At 46.5% G+C, this 27,797-nt stretch overlaps 1 protein-coding gene across 1 annotated transcript; it reads right to left on the bottom strand.

The window, feature by feature from the left end:
* LOC125641684 (flavin-containing monooxygenase 3-like) lies at positions 1-24,660 on the bottom strand. Its single transcript, XM_048861997.2, has 9 exons — positions 24,554-24,660; positions 24,047-24,184; positions 11,210-11,398; positions 9,943-10,105; positions 8,302-8,444; positions 7,586-7,785; positions 5,299-5,657; positions 4,925-4,997; positions 1-1,029 (listed from the first exon to the last, which is right to left on the bottom strand). The coding sequence occupies exons 2-9, from the start codon at positions 24,176-24,178 to the stop codon at positions 687-689; spliced, it is 1,602 nt and encodes a 533-aa protein (XP_048717954.1). The 5' UTR covers positions 24,179-24,184; positions 24,554-24,660; the 3' UTR covers positions 1-686.
* Between the last annotated feature and the right edge of the window lie 3,137 nt (positions 24,661-27,797).

The following is a 27,797-nucleotide window of genomic DNA, read 5'->3' on the forward strand; positions in this document are numbered from 1 at the left end:
AAGATTCCAGTACATTTTTATTTCAATATTGTAATTGACTTTTAAAAAAACAACCCTGATGCCTTGTACAATAGGAGCCTGATCCAATGTCCATTGAAGTCAAGGGTGGGAGTGGGGGCTTTCCATTGAGTTCCATGGTGATTAGCTCAGGCTGTAAGTGAAGGGAAAGAGATGCAGCGAATGTAATCCCACCGCAGAACATCTGGGCATGCATAACTGCTTTGGTTTAAACATGACTGGGCATAAACCTCCCTTTTCTGTCAGGGTGAGCGAGGATCTGACCACAGCATACAGTCAGAAGCAGGAGATAATGGATAGCTAACAAGAGCCTGTTCTAGACTGAACAGCTTCAGATAATAATTTTGTTTGGTACATATATGCAGTGGTGAGCTGGAGCCGGTTAGATTTTGAAGCCGGTTTAGAACCGGTTGTTAAAGAGGTGGGCAAACTGAGACACCAAAAGAAAATCTGACCCTGAGTTCTATGGAGCGATGTCAGTTTACACAGCTGAGGCTGTAGCCCACTGAGTTTCTACATGCATGTGTAGTATATCTATCTAATGTATCTATCTGCACACACGGTAGGTCAGAACCGATATGAAATGGTAGGATTCTCTCCTCTCCTTTCTCTGGAAGAATTTCCCTTGCTCTTCGCTAATTTCATTTTGAGAGGCTTAAAATGGTTGATTAGTTAATCATCAGAAAAACAGCAAGAAGGAGAAGAGGGAGGACAAGTACTCTAAGCAAATTCAAGAAGGGGACATGTTTCTGAGAATCATGGACGACTCGGGTCCTTGTAGTCTTCAGCGTCCGGTCCCACTGGGTCAGGATGGCATTTCTGGCTCCATCCCACTTCCCCGGTCCCGTCAGACGAAACTGATATGGACTGCACGGGCCAAAGTACGCTTCCAGGGCCAGCCGTGGATCCGTCAGGAACAGCAGTGGAAAATTGGGCTTCACACCAATAGCAGAGGCGAGTTCATCCATGTAGGAAATATAATCTATCTGTAGGGTATTGCTCTGCCCATACCTTAAGGTGGGAAGGGAGAAGATATAATACATTGCTGAATATACAGTATTGTACTCAGTTTTCTTGTAGAAAAAAGGCTTTTGGTTAATGGACACAAAAGGTTAACTCTGCACTTCTACATGGTGGTAGAAGGGACAGATACCCCACGGAGTATCTATTGTTGCTGTGATGCGGTATGCTATTGTTGCACAGAAATACTGTGGCAAACACATTTAACTCACTGCAATCTTACTTCTCATTGGCCTCAGTGAGAGTTTTGCCCGAGGGAGGGCTGCAGGGCTGCGCTGCTCCGAATAAGCTACTTCTGAGACCTGTTCAGAAGGGGTGATTTCATGTGTTTGATATACAGCATTGGACTGTGACTGGATTACATCTGGAAAGGGCCAGTCTGATACCGCTGGAGAGTGAAGACTTATATTTGTTAACAGAAGACATGCAGCACGGACAACTTCGGTGTAGGTTTCCCCTTAAAGCCCCTCAGTTTTGTACTTCATCTGGGAGCTGGTGGGCCCTGTTCCAAGGGTGAGAAGGTATTCTGTTCTCAACCTCGGCCTCTCTGCTGCAGGTGTTGCTATAGCAACCAGTGTAATGGGCCTAATGGAGGCGGATTCAGAATCCAAGCAGGAAAGAGAGGCCGAGGCAATCTAGAGGTCAAATTATGTTTTATCTCAGTCAGTTGGGGAAATGTAGAAATCACGTAAGTGGCGAATAATCACAAGTAAATCAGTTAGTTGTTTTAGCAGGAGCTACTATTTAGGTTTACACCGTAACCTACGGTAAATAATTACTGTTATCTACTGCCTATTGACTACTACTATCTTAATTAAACTCATGTTATAGGCCATAATTTATGAAATAACAGAATTTTGAATTAGAAAATACAATGCACCAGAACATAAACCCCACCATTGTACGTTCCCTGGTCAGTTTCTTAGTTTGCCACCCAGGGTTTGGAGGGGAGATTCTTACAATGTTTAGTTATAGCTTGAGCGAGTTTCTTGTGCAATCTTTGTTCACTGTTCTAAGATTCAGCTTAAATAAAGGCATGTATGTACTCCTTGATGCAATGTGCTGACTTCTTGATTGAACAATTCTCTCTCCCCTCCTTTCTGGCTTACAGTCCCTTTGCTCAGACATTTTCACTGTTCCTGTCACTTCACCTCATCTACCTTAAGATTACAGTCCTTATTATTTTCTTACTTGCGCTACAGCTCACTTCCTCCTTGTTTCTTAAGTTTGTGTCCCTTTAATTACAGTTTATCTTTGATTGCTGCTTATTCCCCCCCCCATTCATTCTTGCTTTACTTTTCTCACAGCTTTCTAACACTCTTTTTCTAATAATTTCTTAGATTACTTAGAGACTCAGTCCTTTTTCCTCATTTAACTGTACTGTTCTTCCTTTCACTTTTCTTCTTTTCTCCGCGTATCACTGTCTTGCCTCTTTCTAGGTCCTGTCCCTGTTGTGGCTCTCCCTTCTCTTCCTATGATCTCTGTCTTTCTTGCCCTTCCTGAATTGGACTTTCTTCTTTTCAGCTCTGTCCCTATTGCCCTTCCGATGATGCAACTTAGCCTAGCCATTGGCTCCCAACCTCCTGCATCCCTTCTTTTCAGGTGCCAGTCACTGCCTCCCTCACTATTAGCCTTGCTCTCTCCCATTGCTTTTTTGCTCCAGCAGCCTCCAGTGCAGGTAGGGTGTTACACCAGTGTGACGTGGTACTCCGCACTATTGTTCACTAGAAACAGCCCTGAGGCCCCACACTCCTTCTATTCTATGTCTTCTTGGATCCAAATACCTGGCCCTGGGGATACATCCCATGGCAACACTATGATCTGGCTTTGGAAGGGATGCGAAAGCAAATACACTGGCTGGCAGGAGTACTACAAATAAGACTACACTCTGTTAACTCCAGCAACAGTTGTCCATTTGTTATAGATCATGTGATTCTCTCACCTCGTATTTTAAAGGTGGCATAAGCTAGTGAGCAGATAGGTAGGGTTGCCAACTCTCCAGGATTGTCCTGGAGTCCCCAGGAATTGAAAATTAATATTTAATTAAAGATTATGTCATGTGATGAAACCTCCAGGAATTCGTCAAACTGAAATTGGCAACCCCGCCATCCAGGGAGTTCAAATAAAGACCTAATGCTAGTTCACTTCAAGTCCTTTCCTCAGGGCCAGCTTTCTCAACAGAAAGAATATTCCAAAACAGGATCAAAGTAACAGAAAACACTTGGTAACAACTGACAGCTTTCCAGCAGACAGCAAGCCGGGAGGGGAGAGGACATCTCCTGCTCTTAGGTAGGCTCTCTTGCGACAGCTTCCCTTTCTTTTATAGCCCCACCCTGAATCAATCACATGATGGGCAGAGAACCAGAGGGAAGTCGTGAAGACCAAAGGTATAACTGGGTTCAAAAAAGGATTAGAGAAGTTTCTGGAGCATAGGTCCATCAATGGCTATAGCCAAGACAGTCAGGGATGCAAACCCATGTTCTGGGTGTCCCTAAACCTCTCACTGCCAGAAGCTCGGAGTGGATCACTCCATAAATTGCCCTGTTCTGTTCATAGCCCTTGAAGCACCTGGCATTGGCCACTGTCAGAAGACAGGATACTGGGCCAGATGGACCTTTGGTCTGACGCAGTATGGCCATTCTTATGGTTCTGGTATGGTTCTGCTTGTAACCCCTTCCATGAGTGCACTTAAGGAGTGCCTGTATACTTTGTCCTTGGTGAAAAGATGCCTGTAATAATGGACTGTCCTCCCAGAATGGAACTAATCTTGCTGGTCAGGAACTGAATTTGCATTTTGCAGGGAATTCCATGATTTAAAAAAAAAAAATTAATTCTGAATTGAAATGAAAAGTCAAATTTCAAAATTTGATGCAAAATGAAAATTTTTAGCTTCAGGTCAAAGTTGTATTTTGATTTTGACTCTGTTTTATGCTGTCATTTATAAAATAACACAAAAATATAAAAACATTAAAAACGTAACATAAATTAAAAATAAATATATTTCAAACCAAAAAGTAATTTCAAAATTGAAAACTCAGAAAGTTCCAGTCCAGTAAAGTTGGATTTTGCTTGTCAGAAATGACACACTCCCATGGAATGTTTCAAGTTTGACAGATCCACATTTTCCGACAGAAAAATGCCCCATCGGAAATTTTTTGACCAGGTATCTACCCAATACAACTCCTGCCAAAGTAAAGGGAAATGCTTCTATTTGCTTTAATGAGGGCTGGGTCAGGCCTGTAAACAAGATTCTCCACCATTCTGAGGGAAGCTACACACAATCAGAGTGAGAGAGGTTCAGAACAATAGGGGTGTGGGAAGTGGGGGGTGCTGAAGGCTTGTTGAGGAGGCCACAGAGTTTTTAATGATCCTGAACCTGGTGCTGCAGAAGTTTTTCCTGTTATATTTGTTCGTTGGGCCAAATAGGGGAGAACCCAAGTTCCCAGGCTGAGGAAAGAAACACTGGAATGCGTTACCTAGGGAGGTGGTAGAATCTCCTTCCTTAGAGGTTTTTAAGGTCAGGCTTGACAAAGCCCTGGCTGGGATGATTTAACTGGGAATTGGTCCTGCTTCGAGCAGGGGGTTGGACTAGATGACCTTCTGGGGTCCCTTCCAACCCTTATATTCTATGATTCTATGATTCTATGAAAGCATGTGATATACAATATTTGGGATGTATACTGGGGTGGGAAGTGGGAGTTTAAAAGAGTGGCTCCTTGGAGAAAGCCACTTGCTTATTGGATGGCAAGTTCTCATAATGCATGTGACAGAGCATATGCATTACAGAAATCAGACCATAACATTATACAGAAAAGACAGGCCGGGGTAGCATTTTTCATGCACACAGAGCACGGAGGGCTACCTGAGAACTTCACCTTGCACATACCATTTGAGCTTTTTCCCCATTTTTTCATCAATATCTTTCATCATGTCGTTCACTGGGGGAAGCTTATATAACCCTAGAAAAGAACAGGTACAAGGTCACGAGTTTATTCCATCTCCTAGGTAATAAGATACTCTTCCGGCCCCTCGCGCATGCTTCAGTTAAACCAGCCATACTCCCACTGATCTATAACTTCTGGGGTGAGCAGGCCTAGCAAATCCCATGAGGTCTGCAGGTGCACAAATGTACGCCTGCTTCTCTTTTCAGACCAGATCCCCAGCTTGAATCTGCAAGGAACTATAGGTTGCATAGCAATGCTAGTTCTCACAGGCAAGCTCATCTGGGACAGTTCCCACCCCCTATTTCCCTTCACCTACCCTTAAACACCCTTATAGCCCAGCGAGCTTGGAGATCTGCCGTTGGAATAATTGCACCGAGCGACTGGATCAGGCCAATGACAGCCATGGTTGGCTTCTTGAGTCGAGGAGGAAGGATGCCCTTGTACAAGGTGACCTCGTTGTCTCTGCATTTGATGATGGTGTTGTCTTCTATGAAGGGGTAGGAGTAACTGTAGCCTGTTGCAAAGATGACAAAATCAATGTTTTCCTGCACAGTCCCATCCTGAAATATAGCTGAGGTTTCCGTGAATTCCTTCACATTGGGTTTCACCACCACTGTTCCACATGTGATGCGGCTCGGGAGATCATCATTAAACACTGGCTCTTTACGGCTGGTTCTATAAAGAGAGAAAAGCACAGAGGCCTGTAGTATAAAGTGCTGCCTGTCTCCTGGCTAGGAGAAGCAGAGAGATCACTGTGTTTCTGTACACGAATGTCAGGAAAAGGAGGCTAACCCTTTCTCCTTGAACCTATGGTTACCCATCGCCAGCGCTCCACAGTGGTAATTCCGGCACAACACTCTCAGTTCAGATACGGCGAAGGTCACAAATAGATATCAGTTAAATTGAAACCGCCTTGCTAGAAGGTTGCAACTATGAAAAGCACTTGAGTCTGAAAGCCTGCAATTTAAAAGTTAAGGTTAAAGTTGGGGAGTTTGGCACCATCCCTGGCACCAAAGCACCAAATCTATTTACAGCCCATGTGTAATTACAGCTGTGTCCATTTACAGCATGCTGTCTCTTCCCAGTGCTGCACTCTGCCTTGCCAGCTTGCTACCTCCTAACACTAGTACTCATGCATGAGTTGATTTACGTGGCATTGCTGGAGTACCTCTTCTTTTATTTTTAATGTAAGGCTGCAGCCAGGATCACTTTAGCAATAAAGGTTTTTATCCTTTAAAGCTCCAGGAACCCTCTTTCTCACAGTTATCTCTTTAAGGTTGAATAAATAATTCACAATAAATTTAGAATCTTTCTTTTGCTTATGAGATATCCATGAATGGATCACGATTTCCTCAAAATCTAGCATTTTAAATTATTCAACACTCTTTTTTTTGTGTTTTAAAAATACCCAACCTATGGCTTGATTGGAAACAGTACTTCGCAAGTTGTTTGTATTCTAAATTTAATATTCAAACCCAGATTGAAGTCAGATAAGTCCAGATTGAAGAAGAGCTCTGTGTAAACTCAAAGGCTTGTCTCTTTCACCAATAGAAGCTGGTCCAATAAATGATATTTTCTCATCCATCTTGTCTCTCTCAAATCCTGGGACCACACGGTTGCAACAACACGGCAAACTTCACATAATTACAGCTGTTCCTTGAAATAGGATCTGCTAACTCACTTTTGAGATTCAGTGTAGTAGTGTATCTAGATGAAAAAAAAGCGATTGTTGCCAGCTTTTGGGTTACTCTACCCTAAACAATGAGATTGGGTCCATTGATCTCCATATTCTGGCCAACGTATGGAATACTGCACATTTCCCATTCTTTCAGCTAGAGCTAAAACTAAGATCCTCCCCATGGTGCAATGAGGTTTAAAACCAAAGTCAGTCCAAACATGGACTTCACTGGCATTCTGAAGTCCCTGCAAACACATGGGGTGTTTCAGAGGTAAATTAATCTTTGAATTAGCCACTAAAGGTAGAGATGTGTTTTTGGCTTTAGGCAAAGAAGTGGACGTTGTTTAAAAAAGTACACAGTGTAATTGTAGCCATGTCAGTCTCAGGATATTAGGGAGACAAAGTTGGGGGAGGGAATATCTTTTATTGGGCCAACTTCTGTTGGTGAGAGAGACAAGCTTTCGAGACACACTCTTCTTCGGTGTAAGCTCGAAACTGTATCTCTCTCACCAACAGAAGTTGTCTCTCTAATGGCTTAGGAAAGGCATTGCTGTACTGGACCAGGGCTAGCCCTGCTAGTTTGGAGTCCTATCTCCAACAACGATGCATGAGAGCATAGCAAAATAGCCACTGTGCACCTCTCTGGTTGCATAACTCTGAGCCCATATGGGTTAGAAGGGACAGAGGATTCCTTTCCTACTTTTGCAAGCAATCCGTATGGCTCCTGAAGTGTGAGATTTCATTCACTTGTCTTGCACTCTTATTTTTCAGCTAACCTGCTATAAACCTGCTTCCTGATGAGAAGAAAGCACATTGATGCTACCAGTAGAGTGCAACCAGGACACCACCATGCTGCCTTTTCAAAGCTGAGCAAGGCTTTGCCTTCCTCTTCAAATGCTTTGCAGGGAGAATCCCATAAAATTACCTGTTCAAAGGCATCAGGCCGTAGTTCTCATGCTTAAACCACCTGTTCATCCTCCTCACATACAGCCAGTCGCTGATGGTGGTGGGAAGGGCATCCCTGAGAAAGGTTTCAAAGCGAGTCAAAGTCAACATATCCCACGGGTAGCCATTGTCCCAAACGCGACTCATCACCCAGGAACCGCTTCTGGAGCTGAGATAAACCTAAACAAATAATGGACAAAGCAGGGTGTGGCCATTACCATTCTAGAAAGGCAACTACAGCAGAGTGATCACTGGTAAAGGCCTCTCTAATTAGCAGGCCTGATTCACCACTGCAGTGCTCCAGTTTTACAGCAGTGTCACCTCACGGACTTCACTGCACTTACATCGGGGTAGAACTGGAGTAAAGCAGTGGTGAATCAGGCCCACTTCACATTCCTCCAGCTCCAACCCAGAACTGGTGGGAAGATATACTGCAAAGAAGCATACATTGCGGGAGTGACATCTATGCTCTTTGCCTGCTCTCGATTACAATTTGTGCCACGTAATGTATTCATCCGGCATGTGACCATTCTAAGCTTATGTTAAGTGTGGGTACTTCAAAGCCACCTAGAAGACCTGGATGCCTATTCCCATTAATTGTGTGTCCAAATCCATGATGAGACAGCTTTGAAACCCTCAATTATTGTACCTCAACAATGAGAACTAGCAACTCCACAGCAAGACAGGGAATTGTACCTGTGAGGCCGTGTGACTGAGTTCCACAGCAATGTCCGAACCAGTGTTTCCCAGTCCAATCACAAGCACTCTCTTCCCCTTGAATTTTTCCGGTTCCTTGTATTCCCGGCTGTGGAAGTAGCTACCTTTAAACTTATTTAACCCTGAGGAAAAGTGGAAAGTAAAATGAGTTCATCTGGATATTTGAAGGGAGAGATTTTACCCGCTTGCGGCTGGACCCCTTTGCAGTACGTTTGTGGGGTTCAGCATTTAGTCTCTCTCTGATTTCCACAGCAGATTTTCTCATTTCACAAGTCACAAAAAGGATTGTTCAAACTACTCATGCTACAAACTCCTCCTAGGATTTGATAGTTCAAGGGGGTTCTTTTTTGCTTGGAAAGGGTCTACGGCACAGGACCAGGAGCCAGTAGCGCTGGTTCCATATCCCGCTCTTCCACCTTATCTAGTTGTTCTGGTTTTTCGAAGTTCTGAGCACCTGCAGATGGAGTGCTGGGTGCTCAGCAGCTGTGCAAATGAGGCCCATCACACCTGTGGGATTCAAAGTCTTCCCAGCTGTAAAATCATGTGCGGTGAGGCTGACTTCACTCACATTGGTAAAGACTGTTGAGATGCTTGGACAGAAAGTGCTACATAGGTGCAAAGCATCCTCATCCTCACCAGGCATAAAGGTTCTGCCACGACATCTTAGTTGATATCCACATTATGAACCCACTTACTCCAATGAAATTGCAGATAATAGAAGCACTCAGAGGTCATTGAGAGCAGAATCTGGCCCTGCACATTTTGCAGACATTTTTTGGTGAGACGTCCAACCCCAAGACAAGAGAACCTTTGCTTGCATAAATAACCATTGCATTTGAAAATAGGTCTTGATCATTTGAGAGGATTTGGATTGCTAACATGAACAAGGGACAGAACAAAATCCCCATAAACAACCTCTCCAAGTTGTTCTGAAGAGATTACTCCTGTGCCGTCGTAATGCCCTGCCAAATAGTAAAATTTGATGACTATATCGTTGCATAATGTTTCTCTAAATAAAAAGCTGGTGTTTATATAATTGCTAACATTCTACTCAATAACTGCATGCTCTTGATTTTCAATACTGCTTAGAGCTATAATTAGAACAAGTTGAAAAATGCTTATTTTTTGTGGGAGACAAGGTGAGCAAGGTGATATCTTGTATTGGAGCAACTTCTGCTGGTGAGAGAGACAAACTTACGAGCTCCACAAAGCTCTTCTTCAGGTCTGTGTGGCTTGAAAGCGTCTCTCTCACAGCAGAAATCGGTCCAATCAAAGATATCACCTCCCCCACCTTGTCTCTAATACCTTGGGACTGACACGGCTACAACTACATGGCATACAACGTATTTTTTGTGTGAAATTGTAAAATTATTTTACACACTTTTCTGCAATTTTGCTTTGAAATTCCTATGAAAGAGAGGAAACTGAAATGATTTTGTTTTCATAAAATCATTATTAGTACAATTTTTCAGGTTTTGGTGAAGTTTTTGAAAACTGAATTATTTTCCAAAAATTTATTGGTTTCTGTTTTTTTCAATTAAAAAGCCTCCTCAATGTGCTGGTGAAAATGTTTTTGGCTAGTCCTTGCTATAATATATGCACTGCACACACACAACTCACCAGGGAAGCAATCAACTGGGAAATGTGGATACACATGATGCCCCGAACAAACCATAAGCGCGTCAAATACAGCTGACTCCTCCTTCCCGTCCCGGTTTGTAACAACATCCCACTGGCCGGTGACAGAGAAATCGGGGCGTTTTTTTACACTGCTGACCATAGTCTTAAAAGAAACAAACACATGAGTTTGCATTCATCAGCACCCGGTTCTGCAGGCACATAGCTTTGTAAGTGTCATTGGTCTTACTGGATTCACAGTAGAGAACTGGGTGAAATCTTGCCTCCACTGAAGTCCACAGGAGTTTTACCATTGACTTTAATAGGGCCAGGATTATACTCTGGAGTACATCTGTAAGAGCTAATGAGCTGGCCTTGAGCCCAATAACAACGTGCCAAATTATTTTGATTCTCCCGCCTGGCATGCTCTTACTGCTTCGCGACACCTTACAAAGATGGAAGCCAGTTACAGAGATGTGTTTTCAGTGATGTACCATTCTTAGATGGTAGGCTCTTTGGGGCAAGGACAGTCTCTCTGTTCTGTGTTTGTACAGCTCCTAGCACAATGGGGTCCTGGTCTATGCCTGCGGTCCTAGGTGCTATTGCAATAAAGTTAAATAATAATCACTTTGAGCTGGGTGATGTTTTGGAATCAGAGTTGGACAAATGTAGCCTTTTGATATGTGATTTACCCAATAGCAGACTGATTTTCACAAGTTTGTTCATTATTAAAACAGTCAGTTAATGCTTCAGGTAAATTTCAGCCCGGGGATGGATTGCTCAGGACCAGTTCTTTGCTATACCTAATTCACTGTTCTCGCTGTGTGATGTTGCCTAAGCCACATGGGATTGTTTTGATTGGATGGCTGAAACATTTATTTTATAAACAGGAGGAAGGCTTAACTCGTATTTAATCCCTGTGCGTCTCCTGTCTAACATTCAATTACTCCACCACCAAAACACCATGCAGATAGAAGACAGACTCAGAGGGGTTGTTTTGAGATGAATAGTGTGACCCATTTGCCCTTGTGAATTACTGACAGATTATATTTGTTGGTTACTCTAAATTAGTCAGTTAAGGCCTGATTGTGCCCATCAAATGAGGCTAGCAGGAGTAGAACTCCCTTCTACAGCCTCTGCCCTCAGAGGAATAAGGGGCTGGGAGTGAGTTACTCCTCCACTAGGAGCCACTCTTCTAATAGGGACAGGAAGCAGGTAAAGCCATGGCTCCGCACTTCCATGCACTGGCCTTTGCCGCTCTAAGTCTTACCTTGAATTTTATATATCTTAAAAGAGAAAAGTGCTTGGCATACATCCTGATGTACTCTTGGACCTTTGAATTGTGCATGTAATTTGGAAAATCATCAGGGAAAGGAAAATCAGGGAAACACATCATTTCTTTGCAGGAGTTGGTGAACACGGAGTGGTAAATGCTGGCTCTGCCTTCCTCGGCATGTTCCTACAGAGAATAATAATAATTAACAAAACAGCATAAACATCTGCATAGAAGGTGGCTGCAAGACTTGCTGTGACATGCTGGAGAGTCACTCCCTAAAGAATTAGCCACAGAGACACAAGTCTCATCTTACCTGGGATGCTTTGTCCAGTGTTCCTGCACATATAAGATGAGAAGCAGAAGCTGATGGTGAGCTATAGTGGGCTACCAGTGTTGCCAACGCGCAACATTTTGTGTTTATCTTAAAGCCCCAGCTCCTGGAAGCAAGTGATGACATGGAAATCTAATCTTTCATTTTTTAACAAAGTAAGCTGCTTTGTTAAAAGAGAAAAGCTTGAAAATGTGACCTTAGTGTCCCCTGGAGGCAAGTAAGAAGAACCCCAGTTTTACCATTTAAGAAAAAATCATGATTTTTAAGAACATAAGAATGGCCCTACTGGGTTAGACCAAGGGTCAATATAGCCCAGTATCCTGTCTTCCGACAGTGGCCAATGCCAGATGCCCCAGAGGGAATGAAAAGAACAGGTAATCATCAAGTGCTCCATCCCCTGTTGCCCATTTCCAGCTTCTGGGAAACAGAGGCTAAGGATACCATCCCTGCCCATCCTGGCTAATAGCCATTGATGGACCTATCCTCCATGAACTTATCTAGTTCTTTTTTGAGCCCTGTTATATGTGGCTATTTGGCTTTGTCTGCTGGTGAAATGCAAAGGTCTACTGCGATCCTATTGAAATTAGTGCTAAAAATCCCATTGATTTCAGTGGGATCAGGGCGTGGCCAGAGTTGGTTACAATGGTGCAGGGGGAACTAACTGGGAGCAATACTATGGAATTTAGAAAAAAGAATTGGACTGAACATCCTGACAGATCTATTTTATTGTGTACTAGTCTCACAGGGGAAGTGGTGCATGCCGACTATCTTCACCAGGAGGCATTTATTGAAGAAAACAGCTACATGTTACTGAAAAACGAACAGGCTTCCACACAGCTTGAGTTCCAGTCTTTTCTCTCCCATTCACCATGGAGTGGGTTTCAGAGACAGAGCTCCAGCCCGAGCCAGAATGTCTATGTGGCTATTTTTCGTGCTGTAGCCTGAGCTATGAGATTCTGCCAGGGGTTTGTTTTATTTTTTGCTGTGTAGGCATACCCAGAGACAGTGAATGGCTGAATATCCTACTGCCACCTATTACAGGGCAAGCACTAATCTCCTGGAAGGTTTAAAGCTTGACTAAGGCATTGAGAAATAAAACAGATGGGAAGAATCTTGCATTGGCAAGATGAGGATACAGTAGATAGCCCCCCACTGATACTTCTGTGCTAAGCATTAATTTGATCGGTAGTCAGGAAGTTGCCAGTGACCTAATGGTTAAAGTAGGTTGTTGCCAATTCATGCTAAGTGTTTAAAGTTACCTGATATGTGTGCATTTATACTTGTGCTCTGCAAATGGGAATGTGAAGTAAGAAGGGTTATGTAATGAAAACAGAACAAAAAACATAGCTCCCTATTAACAGGCAATGAGGGGCAAGAAAGGGAGTTGACCTTTTGTCAGCTGCATGCTCCTTAGCAGGATTTTCCCTGCAAACACAGGAGTATCTTTACCTGTTGAGATAAGGAGCTTTATAAGCATCTGGGATGTGCCCTGCATTTATTCACTGCACTTAGTTTAACTGATTAAAGAAATACAGGATCCCCCTAAAGTTCCTCTGCTTTGTCTCAGGTGCAAACAGATTAATGCCTCTTTGCATGAGAGCCTTGCTAATCTTAAGTGACAGGCAAAGAAACCGCAACCCTGTTGTTTTAACACAAGGTCACTGTCAACAAGTTTGAACAAATGATGGCTGGGAGAACTGCACAGTGAATTGTCTGCCAGGTGCAAAGATTGGGGATCTCGAGACATCTAGGCAGACTTATGTGCAGTGCTGTGGAGGAGCTGATGGTCATGGTACATGAAGGTACCAATGACATAGGGAAAGGTAGGAGAGAGATCCTGGTGGCCAAATTTAGGCTGCTAGGTAAGGATTGACGTCCCAGACCTCCATAGTAGCATTCTCTGAAATGGTTCCAGTTCCACACCCAGGGCCAGTAAGGGAGGCAGAACTGCAGGATCTCAATGTGTGGATGAGATGATGGTGTTGGGAGGAGGGATTTAGGTTTATTAGGGACTGGAGAACCTTTTGAGAAAGGAGGAGCCTGTACCGAAAGGATGGGCTCCACCTGAACCAGATTGCCGGCATGTAAAATTAAAAAGGTCATAGGGGAGTTTTTAAACTAAGGGCTGGGGGAAAGCTGGTGTGGAGGAACTCACAGTTCAGACAGAGACATCCCCTAGAGGAGGATTTATTAAAGGGGACATAGGCACCAACTCCATGGGTGCACTGGGGCTGGAACACCCATGGAAAAAAAATAGTGGGTGCTCAGCACCCACCAGCCACAGCTGTTCCCTGCCCTTGCTCATCAGCTGATGGGGGCTGCGCTGCCGCCAAACAGCTGATAGGGGGTGGAAGTGCCGCCAAACAGCTGTTTGGTGGCTCAAGGAGGGATATGGGGGAGGGCAGAGACTGGTAGGCGGGTGGGGATCTCGGGAACGGGGTGGAGCGAGGGTGGGACCTTGGGGGAGGAGGCAGAGCGAAGGCAGGACCTTGGGGGAGGGAGGAGGAGCATGGGCAGGAAGAGGCAGAGCAAAGGCCAGGCTTTGGGGAAGAGACAGAGTGGGGGTGGGGCCTCGGGGCGAAGCGGGTGTGAACACCCCTTGGGAAAAGGAAAAGTTGGCACCTGTGAAAGGGGATTCTCTATATCTTAGTGGACAGGAGAGGACACAAGTTGACAAAGTACAGGTAGGAACTGAAGAGTAACAGTCAAATGAAAAAGAGTCCCAGACAATTACATTATAGGAAGGCAGAGAACTAAATACTGGCAAGTTTTATGAGTGCTTGTACATTATACACTGTAAACAGTGATAAGTCACCAGGACCAGATGGTATTCACCCAAAAGTTCTGAAGGAACTCATATATGAAATTGCAGAACTACTAACTGTGGTATGTAACTTATCACTTAGCTCAGCTTCTGTACCATATGGCTGGTGGATAGCTAATGTGACACTAATTTTTAAAAAAGGCTCCAGAAGTGATCCTGGCAATTACAGGCCAGTAAGCCTGACTTCAATACCAAGCAAACTGGTTGAAACTATGTAAAGAACAGAATTATCAGACAGATAGATGAACACTACATGATGGGGAAGACTCACCACTCCTTTTACAGAGAGAAATCATGCCTCACCAATCTATTAGAATTCTTTGAGGGGACCAACAAACATGCGGACAAGGATGATCTAGTGGATATAGCGTACTTGGACTTTCAGAAAGTCTTTGTCAAGGTTCCTCACCAAAGGCTCTTAAGTGAAGTAGGCAGTCATGGGTTCAGTAACTGGTTATAAGATATGAAACAAAGGGTAGGAATAAACGCCCAGTTTTCACAGTGAAGAGAGGAAAATAGCAGAGTTCCCCTAGAATCTGTACTCGGACCTGTGCTGTTCAACATATTCATAAATGATCTGGAAAAAGGGGTAAACAGTGAAGTGGCAAAATTTGCAGATGATACAAAATTACTCAAGATAGTTAAGTCCAAAGCAGACTGCGAAGCGTTACAAAGGGATCTCACAAAACTAAGTGACTAGGCAAGAAAATGGAAGATCAGAACATAAGAATGGTCATACTGGGTCAGACCAAAGGTCCATCTAGCCCAGTATCCTGTCTTCTGACAGTGGCCAGTGCCAGGTGCCCCAGAGGGACTGAACAGACCAGGTAATCATCAAGTGATCCATCCCCTGTCGCCCATTCCTAGCTTCTGGCAAACAGAAGCTAGGGACACCATGAATGAAATTCAGTGTTGATTAATTCAATGTAATGCACTTTGGAAAACAATCTCAATTATATATACAAAATGCTGGGGGTCTAAATTAGTTGTTACCACTCAAGAAAGAGCCATCATGGATAGTGCTCTGAAAACATTGGCTCCATGTGCAGCAGCAGTCAAAAAAGCGAACAGAATGTTGGCAACCATTAGGAAAGGGACAGATAATTAAGAGAGAAAATATCATAACGCCACTCTATAAATCCATGGTACGCCCACATCTTGAATACCGCATGCAGTTCTGGTTGCCCCATCTCAAAAAAGATGTATTAGAATTGGAAAAAGCAGAGAAGAGCAACAAAAATGATGAAGTGTCTGGATTAGCTTCCACATGAGGAGAAATTAAGAAGGCTGGGACTGTTCAGCTTGGAAAAGAGGCAGCTAAGGGGGGCTATGACCGAGGTCTATAAAATCATGACTGGGGTGGAGAAAGTGAATAGGGAAGTATTATTTACCCCTTCTCATAACACATAAACCAGGGGTCACCCAATGAAATTAGTAGGCAGCAGGTTTAAAGTACTTAAAGAACTTCTTCACACAATGCACAGTCGATCCGTGAAACTCATTGCCAGGAGACATTGCGAAGGCCAAAAGTATAACTTGGTTGAAAAAAGAATTAGAGACATTCTTGGAGCATAGGTCCAGCAATGGCTATTAGCCAAGATAGTCAGAGATGCCACTTCCCCATGCTCTGGATGTCCCTAAACCTCTGTTTGTCAGAAGCTGGGACTGGATGACAGGGGATGGATCACTCGATCAATTGCCCTGTTCTGTTCACTCCCTCTGAAGCATCAGGCACTGGCTACTATCAGAAGACAGGATCCTTGGCTAGGTGGTCCATTGGTCTGACCCAGGATGGTCATTCTTATGTTTTTAAGTTTATTTAAGAAAAGAAATCTTCATGATAAATAAGGTGAACAAGAAACACCCCTATGAAAACAACAACCACTGGGCTGCCATCTACCACCCCAGAGGCAGTTGCATTTCGGAGGTCAGTGAAGGGATTCCTGTACTCGATCTAGAGAGGCATGTTCCTGCAAGGTTCTGAGAAACTTGCAGTGAGAAATGAGGGCGTTCTGCATCTCTTTGGATCAGGCCCATGGCCTGCAAAACCCTTTGGGCAACTCTGGACTGAAAGGCACTCTCTAAATGATCAGTAATAGCAACGGGCCGAACGCTGAAATCCTGCCTCTGGCCAAACCTGAGGACTGTACTGAAATTGTAGGAACTGGAAATCCCATCAGAGGTCTCAACAACAAAGCTGGTGGAGTTGGGCTGAGGTCATGTCATGTTGCACTGACTTTGCTTCAGAGGAGAAAGTTTGACTTGGTTGAAAAAAGAATTAGAGACGTTCCTGGAGCATAGGTCCAGCAATTGCTATTAGCCAAGATAGTCAGCGATGCAACCCCATGCTCTGAATGTCCCTAAACCTCTGTTTGCCAGAATCTGGGAGTGGATGACAGGGGATGGATCACATGCTAGGAAGCTGCATCTGTAACCCACAGTTCAATACATCCTACACATCCCCCTGTATGCCCGCTCAGCAGAGGATATCAGTCTACTACAGCTGCCTGCCTTGGGACTTAACCCTTCAGCTCAGGCTGCAGAAGCTCATGCTTTTGGTCCAGGTTTCAATCCCCAGGGATGGTTATTTTGTACCTTTACATGGAAATTCCCCTCAGTCTCCTTGTTTCATTCAGCAGAGCATCTGAATGATCCCTTGGTGTTTCAGACATCACTTTTATTTTAAAACAGCCACCACTAGGAGACATGCGCTTGCTAGGTCCCTTTGAGCATGGGGATGCCACCCTATGTCTCGGGAGTATGAGACATTCAGATACTATGGTGAAGACACCCATGAAAGCCCCTAGATCAGGGCACCACAAGTATTCTCTGGCAAGAACCGAATGACCTATCACTCTGAGTGTGGGATCCCAGGACTAAAACGGTCACCGACAAGGGACTAATTCTGTGGTCTCAAGCGACTGCAGAATGGGCCCCTTCAATGAGCACAGTGAAATACTGCACTGAAAGGCAAGGGAAGACATTGTTAAAGAGTAACAGCACGTAGGGAGTGTCCCTCCCCGTCTGTGAAGTCACTGCCTGTGCATTGGCCTGACCGCACCTTTGAGAGAATTATCCCTCAGTCCCAACACTTAGGGAATTCCTCCCGCATCTTAGCTCTTCTCTTCCTTAGCTCCTCTTAGCTCCTCCTTAGGTTCCTTCCTCTTTGTTCCTCTCTTCCACTGCCTTGGGAATCTCCCTGCTCCTTCAAGCAGTCATTTCCCAGGGCATGTGGAAGCAACAAGAGCTGGGGCCGAGAGAGCAGGAGCCCAGGTCTTCAGGACGCACAGTGGTATCTGGTAGGGGTGAGGGAGCAGCCTCCACTGAACTCCAGCTGTGGCGGCAAGAGGTTGATTTGCCTGGGCCCAGTCAAGCATGAGCTCCCTCTTCAGCTCTATCCAGTCTGGCTCTGGGTTGGACTCCCTGCAGCAGCTGCAGGCAAGGTCCCATTAAAATGTGAGAGGTGGGCAGGAGGAAAAAGCCGGGGGAGGGGACGGGGGATGGGGGGGGGGAACACGGACTGCGCCTGGCCTGTGAGCCATTTGTTTGACTTCCCAGCCTTAGAGAGATAGAAGGAGATGCATTATCTTCAGGGGCAAGGATGGGTGACATCAGCACTGCACCAGTTCCTCCAGGGCCCTTCCCAGGAGTGATTAGAAAGATGCTCCTTATTGCACCGGACATGCTGATCAGCTGCTGTAGGTGGCTATGCAGCCTTGGACACTCTGGCACCAATTCAGATCAGACAGAAGTTGGTCAGGGACCAAATGCCATTTCCATAGGAATGCTCTGGATGTGATGCAATTATTGCATCTTTTGCCTGAGGAGTTTAATGTGCAGGACCCCAAGAGATGGGTTAATGATCACATGTCCCACGGCAGCTGTTTTGGCGTGCACAGCACCATTGCAGTACAAGGGTGAAGAATACCACCCTTAACCAGAGCTGCAGGGGAAGAGTTCAGAAGCAGAGTAGAAACGGCCAGTTTGGAATTTAGCCAGGACATTGGGGCTAAGGCCCAGTTTCATCTAAACAGGTCCCTGTAACAATCACGAGTGATCCTGTGAGTGATGTCACATTTCATCCAGAGTACGGGGCTCCAGCAACTCGGTGCCCCCTTGAACATCACGCTAGGGACATGTTCAATATTGATTCAGAGGGAAGAGTGCCACTTCCTGAAGTACCAACACCGTTTCCTGCTCAGAGGGACCTTGAGAGGTCATCAAGTGCAGCCCCTTGCGCTGAGGCAGGACCAAGTAAACCTAGACCCTCCCTCACAGGTGTTTGTCCAACCTGCTCTTAAAAACCTCCAATAAGAGGGATTCCACAACTTCCCTAGAAACCCTATTCCAGAGCTTAACTACCCTTAGAGTTAGAAAGTTTTTCCTAATATCTAACCTAAATCTCCTTTGCTGCAGATTACGAGCATCACTCCTTGTCCTACCATCAGGGGACACGGAGAACAATTGATCACCCTCCTCTTTATAACAGCCCTTGACATATTTGAAGACTTATCAGGTCTTCTTTTCTCAAGACTAAAGGTGCCCAGCTTTTTAAGCTTTCCTCATCGTCAGGTTTTCTAAACTTTTGATCATTTTTGTTGGTCTTTTCTGGTCTCTCTCCAATTTGTCCACATCTTTTCCAAAGTGTGGTGCCCAGAAACTGGACACAGTACTCCAGCTGAGGCCTCACCAGTGCCAAGTAGAGTGGGACAGTTACCTCCTGTACATACGACACTCCTGTTACTACACCCCAGAATGATATTAGCCTTGTTCACAGCTGCATCACATTGGTGATTCATATTCCATTTGTGATCCACCATCACGCCCAGATCCTTTTGAGCAATATGACCACCCAGGCTAGACAAGCCTCCAATCCAAGCATCCCTTGGTAATGCAAGGTGATATGGCTACAAGGTGTGCACTCCTGTGAAATTAGACAGTGGCTTCACACCCATTGCAAGCAGCCAGGTGTTCCACCATTAAAACCACCCTCTGAGTTGGTATTAACTGGCCCTACTGTTGTCAAGACAGTAGCTATGGTCTGAGTGGGCAAAGGGTGTGAAATCCCTTCTCTCTCCTTGAGATGGAGCCTGCAGATTGGTGTTGAGGCATGCTTACAGGGCAGAGCGAAGGAAACGGCATCTGGAGAGGTCTTTGGTTTCCAGAGTTGTCAATCTGGGCCTTTCCAGCTGTAACTCCAGCCCAACATTTAAAAAGAAAGGGCTGTGTAGAAAGAGGTGCTGCATAGAGGCAATGCAAGCGCTCCTGCGTTTTTGTTTATGAAAGTGTTGCTGTAGCCTAGTGTGACAAGTGGGAATTCTCTTAATGTTTTGTATGAATATTCTGTGTGTGCCTCAGTTTCCCTTATGTGTTGCACAAGTATCTATTCTAGGTGGTGGGACAAAGGTGTGTGATCGTTGCAGAGACCCTAGAGGGCAGGTGTGACTTCTGTCTAGCTCTCTGGACACAGACCATAGCTGGACACTCTGTATCTGACACACTAAACTGGGAGGAGAGGTAGATACTCTGGAGGGTAGGGATAGGATACAGAGGGACCTAGACAAATTAGAGGATTGGGCCAAAAGAAATCTGATGAGGTTCAACAAGGACAAGTGCAGAGTCCTGCACTTAGGACGGAAGAACCCCATGCACCGCTACAGACTAGGGATCGAATGGCTCGGCAGCAGTTCTGCAGAAAAGTACCTAGGGGTTACAGTGGATGAGAAGCTGGATATGAGTCAACAGTGTGCCCTTGTTGCCAAGAAGGCCAGTGGCATTTTGGGATGTATACGTAGGGGCATTGCCAGCAGATCGAGGGATGTGATCGTTCTCTTCTATTCGACATTGGTGAGGCCTCATCTGGAGTACTGTGTCCAGTTTTGGGCCCCACACTACAAGAAGGATGTGGAAAAATTGGAAAGAGTCCAGCGGAGGGCAACAAAAATGATTAGGGGACTGGAACACATGACTTATGAGGAGAGGCTGAGGGAACTGGGATTGTTTAGTCTGCGGAAGAGAAGAATGAGGGGGGATTTGATAGCTGCTTTCAACTACCTGATAGGGGGTTCCAAAGAGGATGGATCTTGACTGTTCTCAGTGGTAGCTGATGACAGAACAAGGAGTAATGGTCTCAAGTTGCAGTGGGGGAGGTTTAGGTTGGATATTAGGAAAAACTTTTTCACTAGGAGGGTGGTGAAACACTGGAATGCGTTACCTAGGGAGGTGGTGGAATCTCCTTCCTTAGATATTTTTAAGGTCAGGCTTGACAAAGCCCTGGCTGGGATGATTTAGTTGGGGATTGGTCCTGCTTTGAGCAGGGGGTTGGACTAGATGACCTCCTGTGGTCCCTTCCAACCCTGATATTCTATGATTCTATGATCTGTATCTGCCCATCCTCTACAACAGCCAGCCGAAGGATTAGGAGAACAAAGAGGCAGATGCCAGGTGACCAATTTGCCCGGGAAAGAGACAAAAGACAGAGGAGGAGCAACAGGGCATGACTGAGGGTGGGCTGCTGGAAGCAAGTCAGTCTCCTGGTTTGGGACTCGGGGAGCAGAGCCCACAGCTCTGAGTTCTGGATTCCCCCAAGATGGTCTTTGCTGAATGTCCCTACTTTCTGTGCTAACAAGCTCTGTTCTACGCTGTGTTCCAGACGACGAATAAACCTGTTTTACACGCTGGCTGGGACTCACTGCTGACTAGGGTGACCAGATAGCAAGTGTGAAAAATCAGGACAGGGGCTGGGGGGTAATAGGAGCCAATGTCAGAAAAAGCCCCAAATATCAGGACTGTCCCTATAAAATCGGGACATCTGGTCACCCTACTGCTGACTGCAGCGTGGAGGTGCATGGCCCCTAGAGGTGTCCCATCCCTGCGGGGAGCTCCCAGTGTGAACAGGGATGCGGAACGCTCTGAGGGCAGACCCAGGTGGCGCTGAAGCGAAGGAGGCTCGCCCTAGCGAGAGTGATCCCTGCGTGGAATCACACTACAAAACGGTCCTGTCTGAGCTCCATTCCGAGCGGCTGCAGAGCACAGAGCCTGTGCACCTGTGGCGTAGATAGGAGGAGAAATTTGGGTGGGCCCTGACTTTCGGGTGGACGGGCAATGCCAGACTGTGCTATCCACTGGTCATGCCAGCTGGCTGTGCAACCTGTCCGGGGAGCACTGATCCCCTCAGCTGCGCCCTGACTCTGCAGCGGGGGAAGAGAGGGAGTTGCCTCATTGCAGGGTATGGGCTGCTGCTCTTCAGCTGGGGGCTCACATCTCTGCAGAGCCTGTGGCCCCTGTGTCAGGTTGCCTCTGGCTGCGCTGAGGAGGCATGAACAGGGGCTTGCCTCTGAGCGCAGGTTGGCCCGGACTCTTACTGAGTTGCCCAGCAAAGTGCATCCTCTCCTGGGAGTGCTGCAGAGAGACCGGCCTTGCTGCTGCCTCCGGCCATGCAGAGGATGAGCCGTGTGGAGAGCACCATAGGCCAACGGGCAGCCCCTGAGCACCTGCTAGTTCAGCTTCTCCCTCAACGCCACACCCTTTTCCTAGCCCTGGTGCCCCCAGACACAGGGCTTCACCTTCCAACCTGGGCACACGCATGGGGCGGCTCAGAAAATGGCGAGGCAGAGTTGCTGGAAAGTAGCTTTCTGAAGGGCAGGCGCATAGCTCCGTCCTGGATTTCAGGTGCCCGAGTGACACTCCAGGGACTATACCCCTGCTCAGATTTGGGTGAGCCTGGATGCTAATTGGGTGGGCCATGGCTCACCCATTCCCACCTGTGGCTACATCCCTGCTGTGCACCCGTGACATCTAGCACAGCGGCATTCCAGCTCTGGCCTTTGATGGCCGCCTCGTCTCCTGGAGAAGGGTTAGGTTCTCTGTCCAGGCTCTCTCTGGGTTATGCTGGCCTGTCATTGACTCCTAGTTACTCCTTGGAAGCCGCAGCTGGCTCTGGCAGCTCTCTGCACCAAGGTGGTTCTTCCTGTGAGTCTGAAGCCTGTGCTGGGGAAGGGGAAGGCGACTATGTAGGTTGGGGGGTAAGGGCGCATCTTCCCCACTCTGGCCCCATGAAGAACAGTCAGAAAAAGGAAGAGAGCCCCAGGTTGCATTAACTTCTCTGCAGCCTCTCCTCTGAGGATTGAGAAGCTGCTCCTCTCAGGGTGGGGGCAATGCAGCCCCTCTGCCAGAGACAACAGGGGCCAGGCTGGTGCAGAGAATCAGCAAAGTTTATGGGTAGGGCCTTTTCTATTGCTTGGGGCGGGGATCTTCATGAGGAAACCCTCTCAGATGTCTGCCTCCAAAGCCCCCTCCCACGAGTGCTAATGTGTGGGTGGGTGAGCTGTTCCCTTGTCAGCACATCTTCGCAGCAATACACAAACATTAGCCCTGTCAGTACCCCATTTCACAGATGGGGAGGCTGAGGCAGAGAAGTCCAGCTCCATACACATGGTTAGCCAGTGTCAGAAGCAGGACTGGAACACTGAAGGTGCTGGTTCCTGCTACCCCACACCGCCCCACAACATTTCATCACAAGCACAGTGGAAACGCGATTTGGTTCACTGTGGGCCTTATTCCTTTGCCCAAGTGAGAGAATGAAGAACAAGACTCTGTGATCTGGAAATAAGCAGCTCTTTGAATAAGGCCCCTATCAGAGTCTTTGTCTGTGCTGTCGGGAGGATCAGGTCGTGAGAGCAGAGCAGCAAGAAGAAAGTTACAGTGCTTGATGTCAACTTTTGTCCTGCAGACAGAGTCTTTTTATAACATGGCTCTTGGCTGAGTCTAGATTCATTCCTGCAAGCCTGCCGACCGCCACAGAGAACATACATGCAGGAGGGTCACTTTGCGGGGCGGGAGTACTGAAAGGTTCTTCCCCTTCAGGGGCGGAAGAACCCAGCAAGGAGTTGAGTTTTCGGTGCTACAGTAAAGCAAAACCAAACTCCTTCCTGCAGTCCAGGGGTGGGTGGCTAGAGCGCACGGCTGTTTGTGGAGCAGACAGCAAGGCCCGAGAAGGACTGCACATTGCACCATCATCATCGGGATGCAACTTCCCCCCATTCCCTGCCAAAGTAAATGAGTAAGAGTTGAGTTTGCCTGCCTCAGATGCAGTTGGCTTGGATTTGCGTCCCCAGATTGTGCCCTCAGCCTCGCTTCTAAAAGCATTAAGCCAGAACTAGAGTTTGCTTTATTTTTAAGACATCTAATTAACTTTTAACCAGTGAAATCTCAATAAAGCCTCCACTGGGTCAGTTATATATCGGGCTGTTCTAACACATGGCTGCACAGCACCTTGTGATTAACACAAAGGAACTTTTACAGGGACTTAACGGCCTGATTTTCAGAGCACCCGCAGCTCCCCTTTACTTAAACTGAAGTTGGGGGTGCTCAGCTTTTCTCCAAATCAGTCTGTGGCCTGTTTACATGGGTGACTGTGGTTAGTAAAGTGACCATTAGCACAGATTTCACCATCCTGTGCAAGTGCCATAGAAAGACATGGTGCTGAAGAGTGAGTGATCTGTTCTAAACAATTAACAGGTGCTTCTCCTGAAGAGCAAACCAGCCTATAGGCATCAGGGAAAGTAAGATACAAGACAGGGCGTATGCAGAATGGAGTGGCAGCTGGGATGCAACAAGACCAGCCATATTCCGAAATCAGAATGTTTTGTCATCCGCCAATGAGCTTCCCACTTACTGCGAATTTCCAGAGCCCTCCGATGTCATTGCTTCTCTCGAAACAGGTGGGCTCCAATCCCTCGTCCAGACAGCACTTAATGGAGGCCAGTCCGCTCAGGCCAGCTCCAATGATTGCCACTCTCTGTACCATGGTCTCCTGCGGCAGAAAAGAAGCACACCTCTTCAGTGCATAGAGCTGTCGGAGAGCAGTAACCACAGCATTTCAGCAGAATGGCTTAGAACCTTATTACAGAAGACTAGGCCACCTTTGTGGACAGAAATATCGCACACACGCTCACTCTCTATAAATACAGTGGTAACTTGTTCTGATTCCTATTAACACTCAGTGATGTGAAACAGATCCAGCTACAATAAGGGAACGAAATGGAGCTGATTGATTTCCCAAGACCTGCAGGAATGTTAAACTCACAGCTGTCAGCTGTCCACTCCGCATTTCAGTTTCACAATCATTTTAGCCATTTCTCTTCTTTTAGCCTCCCCCAGGTGGTCCTGCTTTCCCCATTACCTTTGCTCCTTCTCGTCTCAAGTCCAGTCTCTGATGCCTGCGAGTGGGTTTCAGGCAGGCAGTGGAGGGAAGCAAATGCCTTTCCTGGAACCTATTATTTTGAGAAAAGCAACTAAAAGGTGGGAGGAGTTTCCCTTAAAGAGCAAGCCACTTTTATGCACCATCTCACAGGGGGCAGGTCTCCCTGGCAGATCTGTGTAAGGATGTGTCTGTATAAGTATCAGTGGTGATTTTTGGAACTTAGCATCCCTGGAGTGGAAAGCGAGGAGGAGCTGGGAGATTTGAGCTCTCTGCTTTGGAAATAAGTTGTCTAGGAGTGATACTATTCCCAGACAGCACCTGGGGTCATTGGGCAGTGGTGACCAACCCTGATTCCCATCCGGATCTAGCATGACAGTGATTCCCTAAATGCCATCCCTCCATGCCCTACTTGGCTCTGACTCCATTTTCCAGCCCACACAGAGGGGTCCCTAGAAGCCACAGACCCTGCAAACAAGCTGGAGATAGGGTTAGATCACATCCCTGGAGCTGTGGTAACAGCAGGGAGAGAAAGCCTGGAGCCAGGGAGCATTAGGAATACAGGGAAGTGGGGTGATTTGGTCATGTTCTGAGAGGAAGCGGGATGGGGCTCAGCATCTGGGGAGCCTAAACCACCCATTCACCCCAGGGCTATTTTTTAGAAGGCTTCTTACATGCCGTCAATCTGGTCCCCACTGTCCCTCCAGCTGCCGGTTCTTCCCAGAATGGTGGAGTCGCAATACCTCGGTTAGTTCTTGCCATGCTGTCAATGCAAAGCGGTCTTTAGGAGTGTGCTACTCCTCATTTCAGCCCTAGAGAGGGATTGTTGGGACACCAGTGATGATTCTAGTTCTGGTTTGTACACAGCACAGATCCCACCAGCAGCGAAGCAGGTGTATATTCACCTGTCAGTCTGTGCTAAGGAAAGCTGAGGTATGTAGTGAAACCGTATTTGTACACTTTTCAGGGTGTCTGGCTTGTCCAGATTTTCCACATGCCTTCCTCTGGGTCCGAGTGTGCAGGCACTTCCTTCTGACCAGCCACGAGCTAGGCACAGAGTCCCCTCACTGGCGAGTGCTAGACCTAAACATTAGTCATTGCCTAGCCCTAGATCCGTGGGGTATACGTCTCCCGGCAGACCACCAGTAGATCTGTGGTCAGTAGATCCTTTAACCAGAGATTGCACAATGCATGAATAATCCACGGCAAGAAACGTGTTGTGTGCAGCTGGTTAGTAGCAGCAGACAAGAAGAAGTTGTGTTGGTTGTTCAAAAGCCAGGACTGGCCGTTCATCTGTTCACACGGATATGAACATAGAGCACTTGCCACGTGATGTAACTGGCACATTCAGCCTCATTCACTGTTCACGGGTGGTCTGGGACTAGTTTGCCATTTTTTCAATATGGCTATTTATTTGAAATTATTCACATAATCACATTTGCAAAGGAGAGGGTTAGAGCAGAGAGTGGCTGCTGAGGCTTGAAAGGATGGGAGTGCATGACAGCTGAAGAGACAAAGGACAACCGTTCATGGGGGCCAGTCAGGAAGATCTATGGGACCTCATCCAGAAAGAGAGCAGAGAACCAGGGTGCGGCTGGTGGGACAGAGTGTGCCATGGAGGGGAGAAAAATCGTTAGGTGTCATCAGGGACCACTGGTCCCAAACCCTGGTCCACAGGGCTCTGAGACAGCTGGTCAGAACTTATTGGCTCCTAGAGACCTGGTAACAGTTGCCACAATGAGAAGCTCAACCCTGACAGAGGACTCCAATCCGAGGTTCTCATTGGTGGAACTCCAGGAGTCCCGATTTGTTCCCTGCTCCTATTGAAACCAAGCAGAGGACCAGGAAATTGTCTGTGTAATTGGGTTTCTCCTGCTCAGGGCTGCATCCACTGTGCTACCTGTCTCCACTGCCTGACATTGATCTGGTATCCAACCCAGCCTGGCTTCTTGCTCGTGACTCACCTCTGACCACTGGGTCAGCCTGCCCACATCCCAGTCATGACAGCTATGGAAAAGAGGGCAGAGTAAAGCACATGGATGCATGTTGCCCAGATGGCCTATTACATATTTGTATTACAGCAGCACCTGGAGCCTCAGAAGAGTTTGGGGTTCAGTTGTGCTAGGCACTGTACATATACTGGGGGTACATCTACACTGTGTGCTTCTTTCAGTGGTGTGTAATGCACATACATGCATAGCCCCCAGCAGGAAAAGCCTCCGGCAGCAGGGATGGAGCCTTTTCCTGCTGCTTCCCTCTGCCAGAGCCTTTCATTGACACTTGTAGCTACATACTATAGCATGGATGAAACCTGTTTTTCACCGTGGTGCATAGCTACACATACCTTACACACCACCGCCAGTGGTGCGTAGTGAAGACATGGCCACAGTTAGGCAGTCCATATCCCAAATAGCTTACAGTCTTAGATAGGACAAAGGGTGTGGGGAGAAACTGAGTCACAGAGAAGCAAAGTGATTTGCCCCAGGTCAAATAGCCAAGCAGTGGCAGAGATGGGAATGTTGTTTAACCCCACAGTTTGAAGTGCTGCTACATAACCCTCACTCATCTCCACCTTGGAATATAAAGGTGCAGTTTCCAAAAGGGTGTGATCTTGGGTTGTGAAAGATGGGTGGTGCATCTAACTAAATGCGTCCATTGCTTTTGGATTCTGGTCACAAGCTGGCAGCGTAGAGCAAAAGAGTCACCACTAACTGCTTCCATGCGTGTGGGACACGGACTAGCTGACTTCTGGTTGGCCCTTCCAGCCCCACATTTCTGTGCCAGGGTCTGGCCCACATACAAGACAGGGTCAAACACCGCATACAAGAAAGAAGAATCAAACACAACCAGAAAAGGGGGACTAAGGAGCTGCAGTGGGAAATCATACCCAAGAGAAGGATGTGGCAGTCAGAATGAACAACACACTGATTAGGCCCCATTTTATAGATCATTTTAAATTCCATACACTAATGAAACAATTCAATTAGTTTAACTGGCATGTTGACAATAAACTGAAAGGTTTTTAATCCTTTTAACTGAGTTCATTAGCTTATTCAGGTTGAAGCAAATAAAGGCGATCTTTGCAATCGGTTGATTACAGGGATTCCTACGTTTGGTTTTGTCACGATTTTCAGCGTGAGTTGGTTGTCCAATTTCTTCTGCCCTACTAGGAAGGGCTCAATATTATTCCAAGTGGGCAGAAAGATAACTCCAAAAATAGTGGCAT

Source organism: Caretta caretta, chromosome 8 (assembly GCF_965140235.1).
Source record: "Caretta caretta isolate rCarCar2 chromosome 8, rCarCar1.hap1, whole genome shotgun sequence".
NCBI classification, from domain to species: domain Eukaryota; kingdom Metazoa; phylum Chordata; order Testudines; family Cheloniidae; genus Caretta; species Caretta caretta.